The sequence below is a fragment of the Microcaecilia unicolor genome, chromosome 3 (genome assembly GCF_901765095.1).
Source record: "Microcaecilia unicolor chromosome 3, aMicUni1.1, whole genome shotgun sequence".
Classification (NCBI taxonomy): Eukaryota; Metazoa; Chordata; class Amphibia; order Gymnophiona; family Siphonopidae; genus Microcaecilia; species Microcaecilia unicolor.
The window spans coordinates 1,390,410-1,410,223 of record NC_044033.1 but is presented as its reverse complement, the minus strand read 5'-3'; the positions used below and the strand labels follow the sequence as shown (position 1 = coordinate 1,410,223).

The following is a 19,814-nucleotide window of genomic DNA, read 5'->3' as shown; positions in this document are numbered from 1 at the left end:
TGGAAGCAGGATACTGGACTGGATGGACCATTGGTCTGACCCAGTATGGCTATTCTTATGTCCTTAACTGGAACATGATACTCTATTGATAATCCTGATCAGTGGCGTAGGAAGGGGGGGGACGGGGGGCGGTCCGCCCCGGGTGCACGCCGCTGGGGGGTGTCGGCTCCGTGCTGGTGCACTGCCCTCTCTGCCCCGGAACAGGTTACTTACTGTTCCGGGACAGAGAGAGCAGTGAATCAGCGCGGAGCCGACACACCCCAGCAACGTGCAGTCGGGGCGGATCGGCCCTCCCGCCCGTCCCTTGCCGCAGGTATGCGCTCCGGGGGGGTATGCGCTCCAGCGGGAGGAGGGTGCGCCGTGCTGCACCCGGGGGGGGTGCACAGCAGCGACCCACCCCGGGTGTCAGCTCCCCTCGCTACGGCTCTGATCCTGGTGCACACATTGTGCTGAAGCATTTGATGACACCAATAATGGTGCTGTTCTGATTTTGTGATGCACAGGCATTAAAAAAAAACAATCATATCTTATTTTATTGTGGGTCAGTAGTTAGATTTTGGAGGAAATAATGCTCTGGCCACTGGGTCAGTCACATGACTTGCTACAGTCTCAGCTATTGGCATAGCTGGGTTTGGAAATAACATCCGCCTGCATTTAGGTGATTTTGGGAAGAAATCTTAATTTAACTTGTCTGTAGGTGAAAGACAAACATACTTTGATCTCAACCATTGACTATGTTGGTAAACAACAATCCTTTGTCTATAAAAACTATAGTTTTTTTTTCTTTCTGACAATAGGTTTTGGAAAAAAAGCCCTTCGATTGTAGGCTGAGTTTGGGGCCTGACAGAGCCGGGCCTTAAAATGATTAAGCTTCATGTTTATTGAAAACTTTCTATTCCACATGCTGGAGGTTCCAGCAAAGCAGCTTATATTTTAATCAAGGATAGTAACATTTTGGACTTGACATTAGACAAGTAGCTAGGGAAGGGGGTATAGCTAAAATCAGAATAGGAAAGAGAGGATGGTTACACAGAAAAGGATTAGGTTAACAGTGGCATTTAGACCTGCTATTCAGTGCTAAAATCTGGTCCTCTGCCTTGCCATATAACTTGGGTTGGATGTGATCTCCTTTAGAATAAAGTGAGTGAGAAGACAGTGATACTGCTTCCATATCAAGTGTCTACTGAGTGTAGTCTTTCCCTCACCTCCCAGGACATGTAAATATTTTGCTGCATTTCTAAAAAAAACAAACCACAAAACCCCACAAACTAACTAGAAATATCCTGCTATTTCCTTACTGAAACACAGGGGAACACAGACCCAGCTCTGCCAAGACATTCCACTTGTATCACTACTGAGATTCCCTCACATGTAATGCACCTTATTCCAACAGCACCCCTTGACATTTTAGTAGTGACACCCTTCTCCCCCGCCTCAACACAGGATTTCCAAGGTTCCTATCTCTTGCTCTGAAGCAGTATGTGCTAGTCCAATATTGAGCCACACACACTCTCCTCACTGGCTTCCGCTTCTTAAAAGGACCCCCCCCCCCCCACACACACACACAAAGAGCCTAGGGCTCCCATTTGCCTGGTGATGGTCCTGCCTGCAGTATCTCCTGCTTTTTCTGTACTGAGACAAACACATCTCACTGCAGCCGTTCTCATACACTTCATCCCGTGAGTCATTGCTCTGATTCCACTCTTTCAGCACCAAAGTATCTGTGATTTACCTAATGTGGCTTTTTTTAGTACCGAGGATTTGCATGTCTCATTTCCTTTCACTTCCTTGTATCACTGTGGGGGAGATTTTTTGTAATCTGGATTGAGGAAGCCTGTCTTATTAATATTCAGTCAGTCATCAGTGCTTTCTCTTCCCCACCCTCACAGGAGCGGTCATTCAGCTGTGCTGCTGTCTGACTAACTCACTTTAATTCATTGCATCTCTTCCCTAAATCAATAGAAAGGCTGTGCCGATTCATGGTTCACTGGCACCCTAGCTGCAGGACCAGCTTGGCCTGCCTCCCAGGACAGCAGCTTCATTCTGCCTTCAGAGTCTTTGTCACTCCATCAAGCAAAGCATTCAGTGGTGTGACACTCAAGCTAGGATTTCTCTCAGCTTTCTGCACCGTTTCAGTTGGAATTATTTTCTGAGAGCTACAAAATTGATTCAGTCGTACAGTGTGTGATGAGACCAGTGCTGCAGGAAAAGAGGGAAATCGACCCTCCAATGATTACTACATTCACGTCAAGATGCCAAGCTGTTAATTTTTTTTTGCAGAGTCAGTGTACCAAGGGAAGGAGAGTAGAAGGTTTGGCTAATGTGTGGTGATGCAGTTCTCCGGGCTGAAGATGTCGATAGAGATACTCTGAGATTTGGGCCTTTCAACTATGATCTAACACCAACGTGCCAAAACATAACAACAACCAGGTCTATGCTTCCTTGACAAGACCTTGCAAGGTGGCTGGAGCCAGTTCTAGGCCTTGTAGGTAGGGGAACGTGACTGGATAATCCCAAGCTTTACAGTTCATGGACAGCATGAACTGACAGTATTCAGTTTGGCATTTCATCAAAGGAAAACATGCTAAATTGTCATCTTTCTACTTGGAAATATGGCCAACACCCAGGTCTACACAAAAATGTGTATGAGTAGAGATGAACTTGGAATCTTGTCAACAGAAAGCTCCCAAGGTGACGTGTACGTAAGAAAACACAATTTACAACCTGAGGCGTAGTAAGAAAGTGCTGTGTATTGTAGGAGGCTTCAACGTGGGCCTTGCTAGCTGTTCCCTCTTCAGTTCGTTATCCCATCCTGCTGGTGCTTCTGAGTTTATCAATCAGCATGGCCAGCATTTCAGAGACAGGGATTAAGTAAAGAGGCCTGCGGAATGTGCATTACCCGGATCCTCGGAGAACACCAGGGATGGTGAGTATAAAGAAACTTCTGCTTAAAGTTAGCTACACTAATAAGAAATAGAAATTTTGCACAGACCAGGTCCAGGAAAAGTCCATAGACCATTATTAAAATGGACTTGGGGAAACTCCTCTGCTTATTTCTGGGATAAGCTGAACATGTCCAAAACCGAGCTCCTCGTCTTTCCACCTAAACCCACCTCTCCTCTTCCTCCACTCTCCATCTCAGTTGACAACACCCTCATCCTCCCCATCCCATCTGCCCGCAACCTCGGAGTCATCTTCGACTCCTCCCTCTCCTTCTCTGCGCATATCCAACAGACTGCCAAGACCTGTCGCTTCGTCCTCTTCAACATCAGCAAAATTTACCCTTTCCTATCTGAGCAAACCACACGAACTCTCGTCCATGCTCTCATTACCTCTCGCCTTGACTACTGCAACCTACTCCTCACCGGCCTCCCGCGTAGCCATCTATCCCCCCTTCAATCCGTTCAGAACGCTGCCGCACGTCTTATATTCCGCCAGAACCGATATACTCACATCACTCCTCTCCTCAAGTCACTTCACTGGCTTCCGATCAGATACCGCATACAATTCAAGCTTCTCCTCCTTACCTACAAATGCACCCGGTCTGCAGCTCCTCACTACCTCTCTACCCTCATCTCCCCCTATGTCCCCGCCCGTAACCTCCGCTCACAGGACAAATCCCTCCTGTCAGTTCCCTTCTCCACCACTGCCAACTCCAGGCTCCGCTCATTCTGCCTTGCCTCACCCTTTGGCTGGAACAATCTTCCTCAACCCCTACGCCAAGCTCCCTCCCTACCCATTTTCAAATCTCTGCTTAAAACTCACCTCTTCAATGCCGCGTTCGGCACCTAACCTCTCATGAAATATAGTATTACCTACCAGACGGACTCTACACTTGTCTTTAGATTGTACACCTGTCTTCTTAGATTGTAAGCTCCTTGAGCAGGGACTGTCCTTCCATGTTAAATTGTACAGCGCTGCGTAACCCTAGTAGCGCTTTAGAAATGTTAAGTAGTAGTAGTAGTAGTAGTATAAGCAGCATAAAATGTTTTGTACTTTTTGGGATCTTGTCAGGTATTTGTGACCTGGATTGGCCACTGTTGGAAACAGGATGCTGGGCTTGATGGACCTTTGGTCTGTCCCAGTATACTACTACTACTACTTGACATTTCTGAAGCGCTACTAGGGTTACGCAGCGCTGTACAATTTAACATAGAAGGACAGTCCCTGCTCAAGGAGCTTACAACCTAAAGGACAAATGTACAGTCATCAAATAGGGGCAGTCTAGATTTCCTGAAAGGTATAAAGGTTAGGTGCCGAAAGCAACATTGAAGAGGTGGGCTTTGAGCAAAGATTTGAAGATGGGTAGGGAGGGGGCTTGGCGTAAGGGCTCAGGAAGTTTATTCCACGCATAGGGTGAGGCGAAGCAGAATGAGCGGAGACTGGAGTTGGCGGTGGTGGAGAAGGGTACTGAGAGGAGGGATTTGTCCTGTGAGCAGAGGTTACAGGCGGGAACGTAAGGGGAAATGAGGGTAGAGAGGTAATGAGGGGCTGCAGACTGAGTGCATTTGTAGGTAAGAAGGAGAAGCTTGAACTGTATGCGGTATCTGATTGGAAGCCAGTGAAGTGACCTGAGGAGAGGGGTGATATGAGTATATTGGTTCAGGCGGAATATAAGACGTGCAGCAGAGTTCTGAACGGATTGAAGGGGGGATAGATGGCTAAGTGGGAGGCCAGTGAGGAGTAGGTTGCAGTAGTCAAGGCGAGAGGTAATGAGAGCGTGGACGAGAGTACGGGTGGTGTGCTCAGAGAAGAAAGGGCGAATTTTGCTGATGTTAAAGAGAAAGAAGCATGGCAATACTTATGTAGGAATCACAGCCTCAGCCAGGCCAGGTTCAGTATGAACCAATATTAGAACATAAGAGTAGCCATACTGGGTCAGACCAATGGTCCATCTAGCCCAGTATCCTGTTTTCCAAACAGTGGCCAAGACAGGTCACAAGTCCCTGGCAGAAACCCAAATCGTGGCAACACTCCATACTACAAATCCCAGGGCAAGCAGTTGCTTTCCATGTCTGTCTCAATAGCAATTTTGTGATCCTGTTACAGGTTGCCTGGTCTGTCATCCCCAGTGAGAAGTCTTCTTAAATCAAACAGCCAGACTCCAACACACCTCACCAGGGTCCTTGTCCCCAAAAGGAACACAGCCAGGGTCAGCTACTGTTTGCTGATTTACGGGGTTTACTTCCCCTTCTGACCACTGAGTTATCCTCCCACAAAACCTAGGGTTCGCCTCACCCAAATCATAGCATTTCCCTACCACTAAATCCTACTAGAACCTGATAGAGAAAAGGTTTATCTGCCTAACCTTGAGTTTTAAAAGTCACCCCTTCCCAACTGCCCACACATAATTTATCTGGTGAGAGTGGAAGCTTTTCCAGGCATAGTTTAATGTTATCTGTGATTGTTGATTTTCAGTGTTGGTCAGCAAATTACTTGGATAACTAATTGCAAAAACAGCTGTTGGAGATATTCAGTGGCACAATGATCTGAATATCTTGGTAAATTAGTCTGTGCAGTGGGTGCTCAGCAAATGTCTCTCTCATTCAAACAGATCTTCTCCCTATGAGCCAAACATCTATTTTAACTGAACTAAAACTTTCTCTTTCTGCAAACTAGCCATAGGGGCCCATATTAACCGCTCTCAGTTATAGAGCCCTGTCCAAGCTTTACTAAAACTGAAGTATACCACATCTATCTGTCGCTCAATCACTCTTCCATTATCCAACCTACATCTGGTGAAACATAGAAACTTGATGACAGATAAAGGCCATATGACCCATCCAGTCTGCCCATCTTCTGTAACCCCTAATTCTTCCTGTTCCTAAGCGATCCCACATGCTTATCTCATGCCTTTTAAAATTCTGGAACAGTCCTTAACTCCACCACCTCCACCGGGAGGCCATTCCACGCCTCCACCACCCTTTCTGTGAAATAATACTTCCTTAGGTTACTCCTAAGCCTATTCCCTCTTATCTTTGTCATATGACCCCTCATTCCAGAGCTCTCCTTCATTTGAAAAAGGCTCTCGTCCTGTACATAAATGCCCTTGAGATATTTAAACGTCTCTATCATGTCTCCTCTCTCCCTCCTCTCTTCCAGCATATACATGTTGAGGTTCATAAGCCTGTCCCTGTAATTTTTGCATTCAAAACTACTACTACTACTTAACATTTCTAAAGCGCTACTAGGGTTACGCAGCGCTGTACAATTTAACATGGAAAGACAGTCCCTGCTCGAAGAGTTTACAATCTAAAAGACAAATGTACAGTTAATCTGAAAGGTCAGACAGATTGGGGCAACCTATATGTTCGAAAGGTTAGGTTCCGAAAGCAGCATTGGTGAGCTTTAAGCAAGGATTTGAAGATGGGTAGGGAGGGGGCTTGGCGTAGGGATTCAGCCACCCTCTGGACTGACTCCATCCTGTTTATATCTTTCTGTAGGTGCGGTCTCCAGAACTGCATGCAGTACTCCAAATGAGGCCTCACCAGAGACTTATACAACGGCACTATCACCTCCTTTTTCCTGCTGGTCATGCCTCTCTTTATGCACTCAAGCATCCTTCTGGCTTTGACTGTTGCTTTTTTTACCTGTTTGGAAGCTTTAAGGTCATCAGACACAATCACCCCCAAGTCCCACTCTTCCTTCGTACACTGAAGCACTTCACCCCCTATATTGTACTGTTCCCTCAGATTTTTGCGACCCAAGTTCATAACCCTGCATTTTTTTTGGGATTAAACCTTAGTTGCCAAATATTGGTCCATTCCTCCAGCTTCGCTAGGTCCTTCATTGTCATTCACACCCTCCAGGGTGTCGACCCAGTTGCAGAGTTTAGTATCATCCGCAAATGGACAAGCCCTTCCGCAATATCGCTCACAAAGACGTTAAAAAGAGCCGGATCTAGGACCGATCCCTGCGGAACTCCACTGACGACATCCTTTTCTTCAGATCAAGCTCCATTTACTACTACCCTCTGTCTCCTACCATTCAACCAAATTTTAACCCAATCAGTTACTCTAGATCCCATACCAAGGGCATTCAATTTAATTATCAGTCGCCTGTGTGGAACTGTGTCAAAGGCTTTGCTGAAATCCAAGTATACCACATCAAGCACCCCTCCCACATCCAACTGTTTGGTCACCCAGTCGAAGAAGACAGTCAGATTCGTCTGACACGACCTGCCACTAGTGAAGCCATGCTGCCTCAGGTCCCGCAATCCATGTAGTTCAAGAAATGTCACAATCCTCCTCTTTAGAAGCGTTTCCATTAGCTTACTCACCACCGAGGTCAGACTGACCGGTCTGTAATTCCCAACCTCCTCCTTCCACTCTTGTACAAAGGAACCGCATCCGCCCTTCTCCAGTCCACCGGGACCACTCCAGTTTCTAAGGAAGCATTGAAGAGGTCTATCAGCGGAGCCGACAGAACTTCTTCGAGTTCCTTAAGCACACTCAGGTGTATCCCATCAGGCCCCATCGCTCTGTCTACTTTTAGTTTGGCAAGCTCCTCACGAACACAGTCCTCCGTAAACGGGTCTTGGTCTACCATACATCCATCCCCTTTAGCCTTTGTTTTCTGCAGCCCTACCCCCGGTATTTCATTCGTGAACACAGAGCTAAAATAATTGTTAAGCAGTTCAGCTATATCCTTATCATCTTCCACATATTTCTCTCCCTCAGCTTTGAGCCTCACAATGCTATTATGGCACTTCCTCTTGTCACTTACATATCTGAAAAAGGTCTTATCCCCCAATTTTACCGTATTAGCTATCTTTTCCTCCATTTGACGCTTCGCTTTCCTGATAGCTTTTCCAGCTTCTCTTCGCTTATTTAGGTATTCTCTCCTGTCTTCATCTTTCTGAGTCGTCTTATAACATGCAAAGGCTAGCCTCCTTTCCCTTACCTTTTCAGCTACTACTTTCGAGTACCAGAGAGGCCTTCTTTTCCTCTTACTTTTATGTAATTTTCTAACATAAAGGTTAGTTGCCTTTAATATAGCTCCTTTCAGGCTTGTCCATTGCTGTTCTACATCCTTCAGCTGTTCCCATCCTGCTACCTGTTCCTTGATAAATTTATTTATTTATTTTTATTTGTTACATTTGTATCCCACATTTCCCCACCTTTTTGCAGGCTCAATGTGGCTTACATAATGCCGTAATGGCGATCGCCATTCCAGAATGAGAAAAACAAAGTGGTATTACATTATATTTTCTGATAACTGTGTATGAGTCTGGTTAATTCATTCCAGCTGTTTAATTACATGGTTGGTACTGGGCGGATTCTCAGATCTCCCGAATAGAGGTAGAAGAAAGGTCGGAGATTCCCCCATCTCAGCAAAGTTAGTTCCTTTGAAATCCAGGACCTTCAAGTGTACAGCGCTGCATACGTCTAGTAGCGCTATAGAAATGATAAGTTGTAGTAGTCTTCTGTTTTAATATTGAACCATACCATACGATGATCACTAGATGCCAAATGGTCTGCCACCCTGACGTCAGAAACGTACTATCCATTCATAAGCACCAGGTCCAGAACAGCTCCATCCCGCGTCGGTTCCCTTACCCACTGCTAGAACAATTCTTCCTGTAGGGGATCTAAGATCTCTTTGCTTCTAGACGACCCCACAGCCGGGACACCCCAATTAACATCCGGCATATTGAAGTCTATCTTGAGGATGTCTTCAATTAAGTCCCTGTCCATTTCCTCCGACTGTGAGGGTGGTCTGTATATCACTCCGATCATAGGCGCCGACTCCGTGGGTGCTGTGGGTGCTCAAGCACCCCCAATAATTTGGCAGTGGCACGTGACGTGGGCATAAAGTCCCACCCGGTGCCGCTCCTGCGGCGCTCCATGCACCGTCCTGACTCCCGACTCCTTGCCCTGCTGCACCACTGTGCTGTCCGTCCGTCCGCCCGCTCCGCCTCCTACCTCCTTCAAATGTTCCGGACTGACTCTGTCTCCGTGTCAGTGCAGACACTGCCTTCTTCGCCGTTGGAAGCTTTCCCTCTGGCTCTGCTCTGTTTCCGGTCCCGCATAGGCGGGATGATCATGCTGCAACAGAGGCAGAGCACAGAGGAGCTTCCAGAGCTGCAGTTGCCGAAGCTGAACTTAGACAGTGGTGGGCCGGTGAGTGCATGTCCTCGGTCGGTCCTCCTGTCCGGTCCCTCTCGGGCCGGCTCCCGCGCAGCCGCTCCAGTCCCTGCATGCTCCCTGCCATGGCCTGCCCTGCACAGCTTCATTGTTTCAACTTCCGGGCCCACCAGCAGCAGTGTGCAGCAGTTTCCTGTCCCACCTAGGCGGGAATCGGGGAGAGCTCGGGAGCGCTGAAGCGAAGGCAGCTGTGTGTGGTGTGCTTACCGGCGGCCCGGATCATGGAACATTGATTGAATTGAAGAAGGGCAGAGACTGAGAGTGAGCCAGAGAGGTAGGTGCCAGCCCAGTCCCAGATGATGTAGGTTTATTTAGGTGTTGTAGACAAAAATAAGCCCATTTTAGACTGGAGAAGGGAATAGAGATGTCCATGTCAGGATGTGTTTAAATTCCTCCTGTATTATAAGGCTCTGGTGAATTGAAAACGTTTGAAAAACACATATAAGGTCAAGCAGGGGCCACAGCATATTTTTGCCTGTATATTCAGCAGAAGGGAGGGAGGGGGCCCTGGAACTGGGAGGGAGGGAGGGAGGGAGGGAGGAACCCTGGAACTCGGAGGGAGGGGGGGCAGGAGAGGGGGAGAGGGAGGGGGGATGGGGGGACAGGGGAGGGGGGGCAGGAGAGGGAGGGGGGATGGGGGGACAGGGGAGGGGGAAGGGGAGGGGGAAGGGGGAGAGGGGGGGAGGGGAGGGGCAATGCACCACCTGTTAAAAAAAAAAAAATCAGCACCCCCAATCATTTTGAAAAGTTGGCTCCTATGACTCAGATATAGATACATTTTCCTTTCCCTCTTTCCAGTTTAACCCACAGCGCTTCTTCCATACCCCACATGTCCTGCAGTTCTGTCACTTGGATATCATTCTTAGCACATAATGCCACACCTCCACCCTTTTTTCCTACTCTGTCCTTCCTGAAACAGGGCAGCTGCCCTAGGCCCCACAGTCCAGGCATTTCTTTTCCTTCTCCCCACCACAGTCCATCTCCTCCTCCCTTCCCGATCTTTAAAAATGTATTTCCCTTCTCAAGAAGGGTCACTTCGCAGCAGCCATTCTCACAAACTGCATGAGGTTGAAGCTTTCCCTTATGATCTGCCCCCCCCCCCCCCCGATGCAATTTCCTGTTCCTGCCTGGCCGGATGGCAGCGGAGAGGGAAACCTGGAGGCAGCTTATGAGGATGACTACCGCACTGGGGCCTCTCTGCGAAGGGAAATACAAATTTTAGACTGAAAGATGAGGGGAAGGGAGGGAGACAGACTGTGGTGGGGAGAAGGGAAAGAGATGCCTAGATTGCGTAGTAGCAATGCAGGTGGGGAAATTGAGGGAGGGGGTCAGGGGCCCCCTTTTTAATTTCTGCCCTGGGCCCTAACATATCTAAAACCAGCCCTGACCTGCCTACTCTGCCTGAATGTGCAACTCACCTTGAGCTCAAGTATAACCTGGAATGTGTATGTCTAGTGTGTACCTAGAATCAGAGTAGCTCCTGTATATAAGCAAAAGTTATAGGATGGGACCCGCTACCTGTTCCTCTGATCTTGTTCTCAGCACTCTCTCTCCTGTCATCCCTTTTATCTGTCATATCCTCAATCTTTCACTTTCCACTGCAACTGTTCCTGATGCCTTCAAACGTGCCATAGTTACACCACTCCTATAAACAAAAAAAAACTTAATTAGACCATACCTGCCCTTCGAACTGTTGCCCCATCTGCCTTTTTTATCCAAGACACTTGAATATGCTGTTCACCACCGTTGTCTTGACTTTATTTATCTGGCTACTCTTGATCCATTGTAATCTGGCTCAACTGAAACAGCCCTTGCTAAAGTCTCCAATGACCTGTTCCTGGCCAGAGCCAAGAGCGTATATTCTACTCTCATCTTGTTGATCTGTTTGCTGCATTTGACACTGATAATCACCACCTATTCCTTGATACGCTATCCTCACTTGGATTTCAGGGCTCTGTTCTTTCTTGGTTTTCTTCTGCTCTCTCCCATTTTAGGCTATACTCTAGTGGATCCTCCTCCACTGCTTTCCCACTCTGTCAGTATACCTCAGGGCGTTGGTTTGGGACCTCTTTTCTCCATCTTTACTTATTCCTTGGTGTTCCGATCTCCTCCCATGTTTTTTTTAGTATCATCTTTATGCTGCTGACTCCCGGATCTTTCTCTCCACACCAGAAACTTCAGCAGGAATGCAGGCCCAAGTCTCAGCCTGCCTGTCTGACAAGTGTTGCCATACTGCGACAGACTGAAGGTCTATCAAGCCCAAGTCATCTTAATAATGGCTTATGGACTTCTTTTTTAGGAAGCTATCTAAACCTTTTTTAAACCCCGCTAAGCTAACTGCTTTTACTACATTATCTGACAACGAATTCTAGAGTTTATTTCAATGTTGAGTGAAGAAATATTTTCTCCAATTCCAAAAATACTAGGACTAGGGGGGGCACGAAATAAAGCTACAAAGTAGTAAATTTAAAACGAATCGTAGAAAAGTTTTCATCAGCATTGAATACCATTTGTAGCACTTGTATCTCTCTCACAATTTTCCTTGGTGAAAACCAAAGCAAAGACTTAATTTAATCTCTCTCTCTATGGCCTTGTCTTCTCTGAGTGCTCCTTTTATTCCTTGGTCATCTAGCACTCCAACCTTTACTGGTTTCTTGATTCTAAGATACCTACAAATGTCTCTCTTTGCCTTTCTTATCAGCGCTTTGCATTTGACTTGCCATTCCTTATGCTGTTTCTTATCATTTTCAGTTGGATCATCCCTCCATTTTCTGAAGGATTTTCTTTTAGTTCTAATAACTTTCTTCACCTCACTTTTTAACCATGCCAGCTGTCGTTTGGCCTTCCTTCCTCATTTTTTAATACATAGAATATATCTGGCCTGGGCTTCCAGGATGATACTTTTGAATAGCATCCACGCCTGATGTACATTTTTTACCTTTGCAGCTGCACCTTTAAGTTGTTTTTTTTACCATTCTCCTCAGGGGCAGCAAAATGTCCTTTTGTTTGGGGGATGCCAAACTCTGCCCCCAACCCCACCCATGCTGTGACCCCAGCTCCAGCATCTTCCCTTACCTACCATCCCATCAGTTACCCCCTCCAATGGTGTCTAGTATTTTCCCTGCCGTTGAACTCCCCCCCTCCCCCATAGTCTCCAACACTTCTCTCTACCTCCCTGTTCCCGGAGACATGTTTCGTGGCTTACCTCTCTTCCCCGGGGTGGCAATACTCCAACCGCACAGCCCAAAAAGCATAGAGATCGGTAAGTGCAGGACCTTGAGCATCTGTTGCATGCTGAAGGCCTGCCTGCTCCCTCCCTCTCCAAACTTCCTATTTCAGAGGGGGCAGAAGCTGTTTTTGGTGTTGTGTGGGTTGGAGTATCTCGTCCTGCAGGAGGGAGGTTCTAAACTCATTACGGAGGGTTTGAAAGGTGGAGAGATGAAGAAGTTGAAGCAATGTTCCCTCCAAGGACTGAAGTTGACATGAGCAAAAAGTTTCCGTTACATTACACTGTGAACACTTCTTACAGATAACACACACACATAAGTAAACACTCGCAGGGAGGCTGGGAAGAATTCCATTAGACATGCTCTGCATGCTTTTGTTCCTTGTTCACCTGTAGTTTAACTATGTTTATAGCTACTATGAATTTTATTCAGCGGATGTATAGCACAGCTTAGAGGTTAACACTGCTCCCCCTGGACAAGCACCACTTAGGGGAGGAATTACAATGGCTAATAGGAAAGTAAAAGAGGGGGCAGGGTTACAACGTTAGGAGGGGGGGGGAAGAAACAAACACTTCATGCAACTTTTCCTAAGGCCCAAATGCTTTCAGAAATAAATGAGTCTTCCAAGTCTGTTTTGAACTGAGTGATTGATGGTGGCATCTTCAGATGCTCAGGCGGGGAGGGGGGGGGGGGGCTGTACCTTGAAAAGTAAACAGCGAGCTGAGCTTGAAGGAATGTCACAGAGACAGGACTACACCTACTTAGGAAAAGACAGCACCACAAATACTGCAATAGGTACTGGAACATCAATAAACCCTACTGAAAAACCAGAGAAGCCAGATTAGTACTGATCCATCCCGCATAGTTAACAGAAAATCATATCTTTCTCATATACACAGAACACAGACAGACCCTCATGCACTATAAAATAACTAACCACAAATTAAAAATATAAATATATAGACAATTAAAATGAACCCCCAAGAAGCCACAGTGCAACACCAGAGAAAGAGAACAAGTGATGCATATTCCTCTGTACTGTGCAAAATATAAAGATAGATCACTTTTGAAAACCTTCCTCTTCTCTACTGCTTTTTCTTATGCTTAATTGGCTTTCTCCCTTCCCCCACCCACAGTTTCAGGAAGAATTCTTTTTATTGTTGTGAACTGCTTAGTCGCCTTTATAGGCTCAATTTGTGGTATATCAAGTGTCTGGAAATAAATAAATAAATAAATAAATAGCAGACATACATTCCAATCACTACACTATAAGTTAACAAGTACAAACAAAACAAAAAATGCCGCATCTCAAGAAAGATATAGTAGAATTGGAAGAGGTGCAGCGAAAGGCGACTAAAATGATAGCGGGGATGGGACGACTTCCTTATGAAGAAAGACTAAGGAGGCTAGGGCTTTTCAGCTTGGAGAAGAGACGGCTGAGGGGAGACATGATAGAGGTATATAAAATAATGAGTGGAGTGGAACAGGTGGATGTGAAGCGTCTGTTCACGCTTTCCAAAAATACTAGGACTAGGGGGTATGCGATTAAACTACAGTGTAGTAAATTTAAAACAAATTGGAGAAAATTTTTCTTCACCCAACGTGTAATTAAACTCTGGAATTCATTGCCAGAAAATGTGGTGAAGGCGGTTAGCTTAGCAGAGTTTAAAAAGGGGTTGGACGGTTTCCTAAAGGACAAGTCCATAAACCGCTACTAAATGGACTTGGGAAAAATCCACAATTCCAGGAATAACATGTATAGAATGTTTGTATGTTTGGGAAGCTTGCCAGGTGCCCTTGGCCTGGATTGGCCGCTGTCGTGGACAAGATGCTGGGCTCGATGGACCCTTGGTCTTTTCCCAGTATGGCATTACTTATGTACATTTTTCAGTTAGCTTTCAGAGGCCAAAACCTCTTTCGTGCTGTTATAGTATCCTGTTTTGACATGAGAAAGGAGGGTTTGGTCTCCAAAAAGTAAAAAAATGTATTAAAATTACTCCAATAAAGATATCATCTTATTTCCATTTTCTATACTTATTAATGTTTATTAACACTGCTTCCACACTACTTTATCCTAAACTAAAAATAATATATATATTTTTTTACCTTTTTTGTCTGGCCATTTACTTTTTCTAATTGTGTTGGTCCCAGTCTCTTGTTTCTGATTTCCTGATTGTCTTCTTAACTGTCCATTTGTAATATTTCTCTCCTTTTCCTTTCTGCTTGTTCATATTTAATTCTTTCCTAGTATACAGTCTTCACTTTCCCCTTTGTTTTTGTTATTTATTTATTATTACTGTGCTTGCTCTTTCTTTCCCTCACTCTGGCTCTCATATTTCACTTCCTCTTGTTTCCCAGACTCTCACTAACTCTATCCTCTTTCTACCCCCTCCAGCATTTGTCCACTCTCCCACTTCCATGTAGTGTGTGCCCTCTTTCTCTCCCCCTTCTTTCCAAAGTGTGCCCTCTTTCTCTCCTTTTCCTTACAGCATGTGTCCTCTTTTTCTTCCTCCTTCCTTAGTGTGTACCCTCTTTTCCCCCTTCCTTCTAGCCTTTGCCCTCTCTTTTCCCCTCTTCCATCCAGCATCTTCCATTTTTCTCTGTTTCCCTCTCCATACAGGATACACCCTCTTTCTCAGCCTCCTCTCTCCCTATTTCCATCCAGCATCTGCCCTTTTTCTGCTCCCCCCTCCATCCAGTATCTGCCCTTTCTTTCCTCTTCCATCCAGCACCTTCTCTCTCCCAACTTCCAATTATTTTTATTTGTGTTTTGTTTTTAGACCCTTGATGAAGGCTGTTGCTGAAACTTGGCCAAGTAGGGTCACTCTTCAACAAAAGTCCATTTATGAACTTTGTTATTTCCTTCTTTCCTGGACCACTTCTGCTGTATTCTTTGAACTTGCTCTTTGTGCAAAGGTTTTCTCCCTTTTCTTTGCCTTTAGGTGGCAAAATCCTGTAAGCTAAGTGCATGTAGTGACTTTTAGGTGTGAACATTTACACCAGCCATTACAAGTGCTTGTGCCTGACACTTAGGTGTAGATATACCCAGCTATGTATTTTGTAAATGAACATGGGCTCCTACCAGGTGCCCCCTATATATGTATGTTTCAAAGATCCAAACCACACACAGATCATGCTCCCGTGTAAATCAGCTTTTTACATGGGTAAATTTGACAGCTAACTTTTCTAAAATTACTTACACAATGTGATGGCAAATAGGGACCACAGCTCATCTCTGCTTTTCCCTTCAGTTCTATGCTACTAGGGGACTTCTGCTCTTAACCTTTGTTGAATTTTGTTACATTCTTTTGTCTCCACACATCCTTATGTACCATTATTGTCTATGTTTCTTATTAGCAGTGTTAGTGCAGCCTAAGGGTGTGTGTGGGGGGGGGGGGGGGGGGGGCACAATGTGACGTTTACAGCAGTTGCTTAATGTGACATGGAAGACTGCCTGAATCACAAACAAGCTTGCTTAGCTCACTGATCTTTTGTTTCTCTTTATTTCAGGATGGTTCCTCCCTTGCCCATTAGCAAACCTCATGCCTGCCTTTCTATCCTCATCATCATGAGCAGTATGTTGTTGATGGATGCCTATCTTGTAGAGCAGAACCAGGGCTCCTATAAAGTTGGAATCTGCATCATGGTCTCTGTGGGTGACATTTGTTTCCTAATAGTCCTCAGGTATATGGCCATCTGGTTAGGGGCTGAGTTGAGAACGGCCAAGCGAGGCTATGCCATGATTCTGTGGTTCCTCTATATCTTTGTGCTGGAGATCAAGGTCTATTTTATCTACCAGAACTATAAGGCAGACAGCAAAAGCCTGGACATCACTTCTCGCAAGGCTCTTACCCTTCTACTCTCCATCTGCATTCCAACTTTGTATCTCATCTTAGTTGCTGTTGAGCACATGGACTATGTGACAACCTTCAAAAAGAAGGAAGATCTAAGAAATCGTCTGTTTTGGGTCATCATTGATATGTTAGATGTTTTAGATGTTCAAGCCAATCTTTGGGAGCCTCAGAAGAAAGGGCTGCCCCTCTGGACTGAGGGCCTGCTGTTTTTTTACTGCTACATTTTGCTGTTGATCTTGCCATGTGTGTCACTGAGTGAGATAAGCATGCAAGGAGTTAACATCATGCCACATAAGATGATGATGTACCCAATCCTGAGTATGCTCACCATCAACATGACTACCATCTTGATTAGAGGCTGCAACTTAATCTTCTTCCAAGATGCTCATTTCTCGGGTATCTTCATGGGCAAGAACATCCTGGCAATTTCACTAAAAATCTGCACTTTTGTGCAGTACAAGAAGCAGCTGCAGGATATTCCAATTGGATTAAACCTAGATTTACAGCACAATTCCATCTCTCAACTCCATCCCCAGTCTGTTGTGCTGCACCAGCTGAAACCCCAAACACTCTCCTCTGAGCAGCTGGCAGGAGAGAACACGTGATTTGCTCTGAAGGGTTTATAAGTTTATATGAAAGAAACATTTCAAAGCACTAACAGGTTTTGACCCACTATACAGATACGAAAATGGGCAGATACACAGCAGTCCCCTCTTTTGTGGAGCGTGTGGTCACTTTTGCAAAGTATGGCATTCACTGACAACAGTTTATAAACATAGGATAATATAGGAAGATTTCAGGTGAAGGAAACAATAAGACAACAACAGTTCTAGATTACTGACAACTTCTGTCTGTACTGGGAAGGGCAAAAGGTAGGAGGGTCTCCTGTGACCAGGGAACTAGAAGTTATTCAGTACCAAGGGACATCATAATTTCATATTGCCTGGAACAGACGGAACCATTCAACACTTATCTTCAAATATTTGTGGTGGTGGAGTTACTAAAGACTGATGTCTCAAGATAATATGTCCCATAGGTTTTTTAATAGACTGAAATTATGACTAGAACAGCATTGAGCTCTTTAACTGTGGCTCTGAAAATTTGTAGCTAATTATTTGGATGGATTACCAAATATTTATAGAGCCATTTCCAGTGCAGCTGAATCACACAAAGCAGAGAAGACGCTAAGAGGAGTATACCTCATCAGTTACCTGAAGAACAACATCTGGATGATAATCTGTGGGAACATGTCTTTCCTAACTCCAGGAGAAAAGTGTTGTTTGAATGGAGCATAACTCGCTGGTCAGTTGGAGGAATGTGCCTTTATGTCTGGTGGAGGAGTGTGCTTTGCTGGTCAGTTAAGCAATGTTTCTCAAGCAATGCCTTGCTAGTTGGTTGAAGGAGTGTTCCTCTTTGATTGAATAATGGGAGCATGCCTCATTGTTGGTTGAGAAAGCATGTTGTACTAGTTGGTTAAAAATGTCTTCTTAGTCTGAATGGAGGGAGCATGCTTTATTGTTGGTTAAGAGATCATGCCTTGCTAGTTGGTTCAAGAGTGAACCTCTTTGGTCTGAGGAAAGGAGCATGCCTTATTGCTTGGTTGCAGGAGCATGCTTTGCTAGTCAGTGCCTCTTTGATTAGATGGAGAAAACATTCCTCATTGTTAAGAGAGCATGCCTTACAAGTTGACTGGAGTGTGCCTGTTTGTTTGGATGAAAGCATGCTTCATTGTTGATTGAGAGATCATATCTTGCCAATTAGTTGGATGAGTGTCCTTTTAGTCAGATGAAAGGAGCATCTCTCACAGGTTGGTTGGGGGAGCATGCTTTCAAGTTGGTTAAAGGAGGGAGGAAGCTTACTTTTCTGGATGGTTGGGGAAGAATGCATCTTTGGTTGGATGAAAGAATTGGGTTTCAGTGCTGGTTGAGAGTACAAACCTTGTAGGAGGTGGTGTGACTTTTTGGTGAGATGAAAGGAGCATGTTTCACTGGTTGGTTAGGAGTAAAGAAACATATTTCATCATAGTTATGTGAAGAAGTGTCCTTCTCCATTTGAGATGAGGGTTTTTGTTTGTATGGGTATCAGCAAAGTAAACTGAAAGTCTTTTTTTTTTACTTTTCACACTGAATGGGTACAGATATTTTCTATAGGATATGCTATAGCCATAAAATGAATTTATCAGCTCAACTTAGAAACAGAGAAAAATGTAGGCAGATAAAGACCAAATGGCCTATCCAGTCTGCCTATTCATGCCATCTACTCTCCCTATCACTCCCTTGGAGATGTTATGTACTTGTGCCAAGCTCTCTTGAATTCAGACACAGTTTTTGTCTCCGCTACTTCCACCGGGTGGCCATTCCACAAATTCACCATCCTTTCTGTGAAGAAGTATTTCCTCAGGTTACTTCCAAGTTTATCCCCTTTTCAATGTCATCGTATGCGCCCTTATTCCAGAGCGTCCTTTCAAATTAAAGAGATTCACCTCCTGTGCCACATAGATATTTAAATTGTCTGTATCATATCTCCTCTCTCCCGCTTTTCTTCCAAAGTATTTTGAAATGTTTAAGTCTGTCCCCATACGCTTTATGATGAAGACCACTGACCATTTTAGTAGCCGCCCTCTGGACTGAAGTCAGGCTTACTGGTCTGTAATTTTCTTGATCATTCCTGAAACCCTTTTTAAAAATCGGCATTACATTGGCCACCCTCCAATTTTCAGGTATTAAGGATGATTTTAATTACATGTCACAGATCACTAATAGCAGATCAGCAATTTCATATTTGAGTTATTTCAGTACCCTGGGGTGTATACCATCTGGTCCCATGATTTACTACTCTTTAACTTGTCGATTTGGCTCAGTACATCTTCCAGGTTCACTGAGCTTGCTTTCAGTTCCTCTGTATTGTCACATTTCTGGTACAGGTAGATCTCTTACGTCTTCAGGAAATATCAAAGTAAAGAATTAATGCTCTCTGCTATGGCCTTGTCATCCCTGAGTGCCTCTTGATGATATAATGGTTCCACAGATTCCATCACAGACTTTCTGCTTCTGATGTACCTGAGAAAGTTATTACTATGAGTTTTTGCTTCTGTGACAAGTTTCTTTTCATATTCTCTTTTAGCCTTCCTTTATCAGTGCTTTGAATCTAACTTGCCAGTACTTATGTTGCTTTTTATTTTCCTCATTCAAGTCCTTTTTCCATTCTTTGAAGGATGATCTTTTGGCTCTAATAGCCTCTTTCACTTCACATTTTAACCGTGCTGGCTGTCGTTTCTGCCTTTGTCAATACATGGAATGCATCTGGTCTGGGCTTCCAAGATGGTATTTTTAAACAACATCCGTGACTGATTTAACGTCATAACCTTTACAGCTGATCCTTTTAGCTTATTTTAAACCATTTTCTCACTTTATTATAATCAACCTTTTGAAAATTAAATGCTGCTACAGTAGATTCCCTTAGTGACTTCACTCTAGATATTAGCTCAGTGGCTTTTGCCATTGATGTGTCCACCGCTCTTCTTTCATGCACAGAATAATGCCACCTGCTATACAAGATCACTTCCTTTGGGTATTCTTGAAGCCCAA

General features: G+C 44.8%; 1 protein-coding gene across 1 annotated transcript; it reads left to right on the top strand.

Moving 5' to 3' along the window:
• Positions 1-1,966: 1,966 nt before the first annotated feature.
• LOC115465296 (transmembrane protein 121-like) lies at positions 1,967-16,902 on the top strand. Its single transcript, XM_030195689.1, has 2 exons — positions 1,967-2,926; positions 15,884-16,902. Exons 1-2 carry the CDS (start codon positions 2,889-2,891, stop codon positions 16,830-16,832), a joined length of 987 nt encoding a protein of 328 aa, XP_030051549.1. The 5' UTR covers positions 1,967-2,888; the 3' UTR covers positions 16,833-16,902.
• The last annotated feature ends 2,912 nt before the right edge of the window (positions 16,903-19,814 follow it).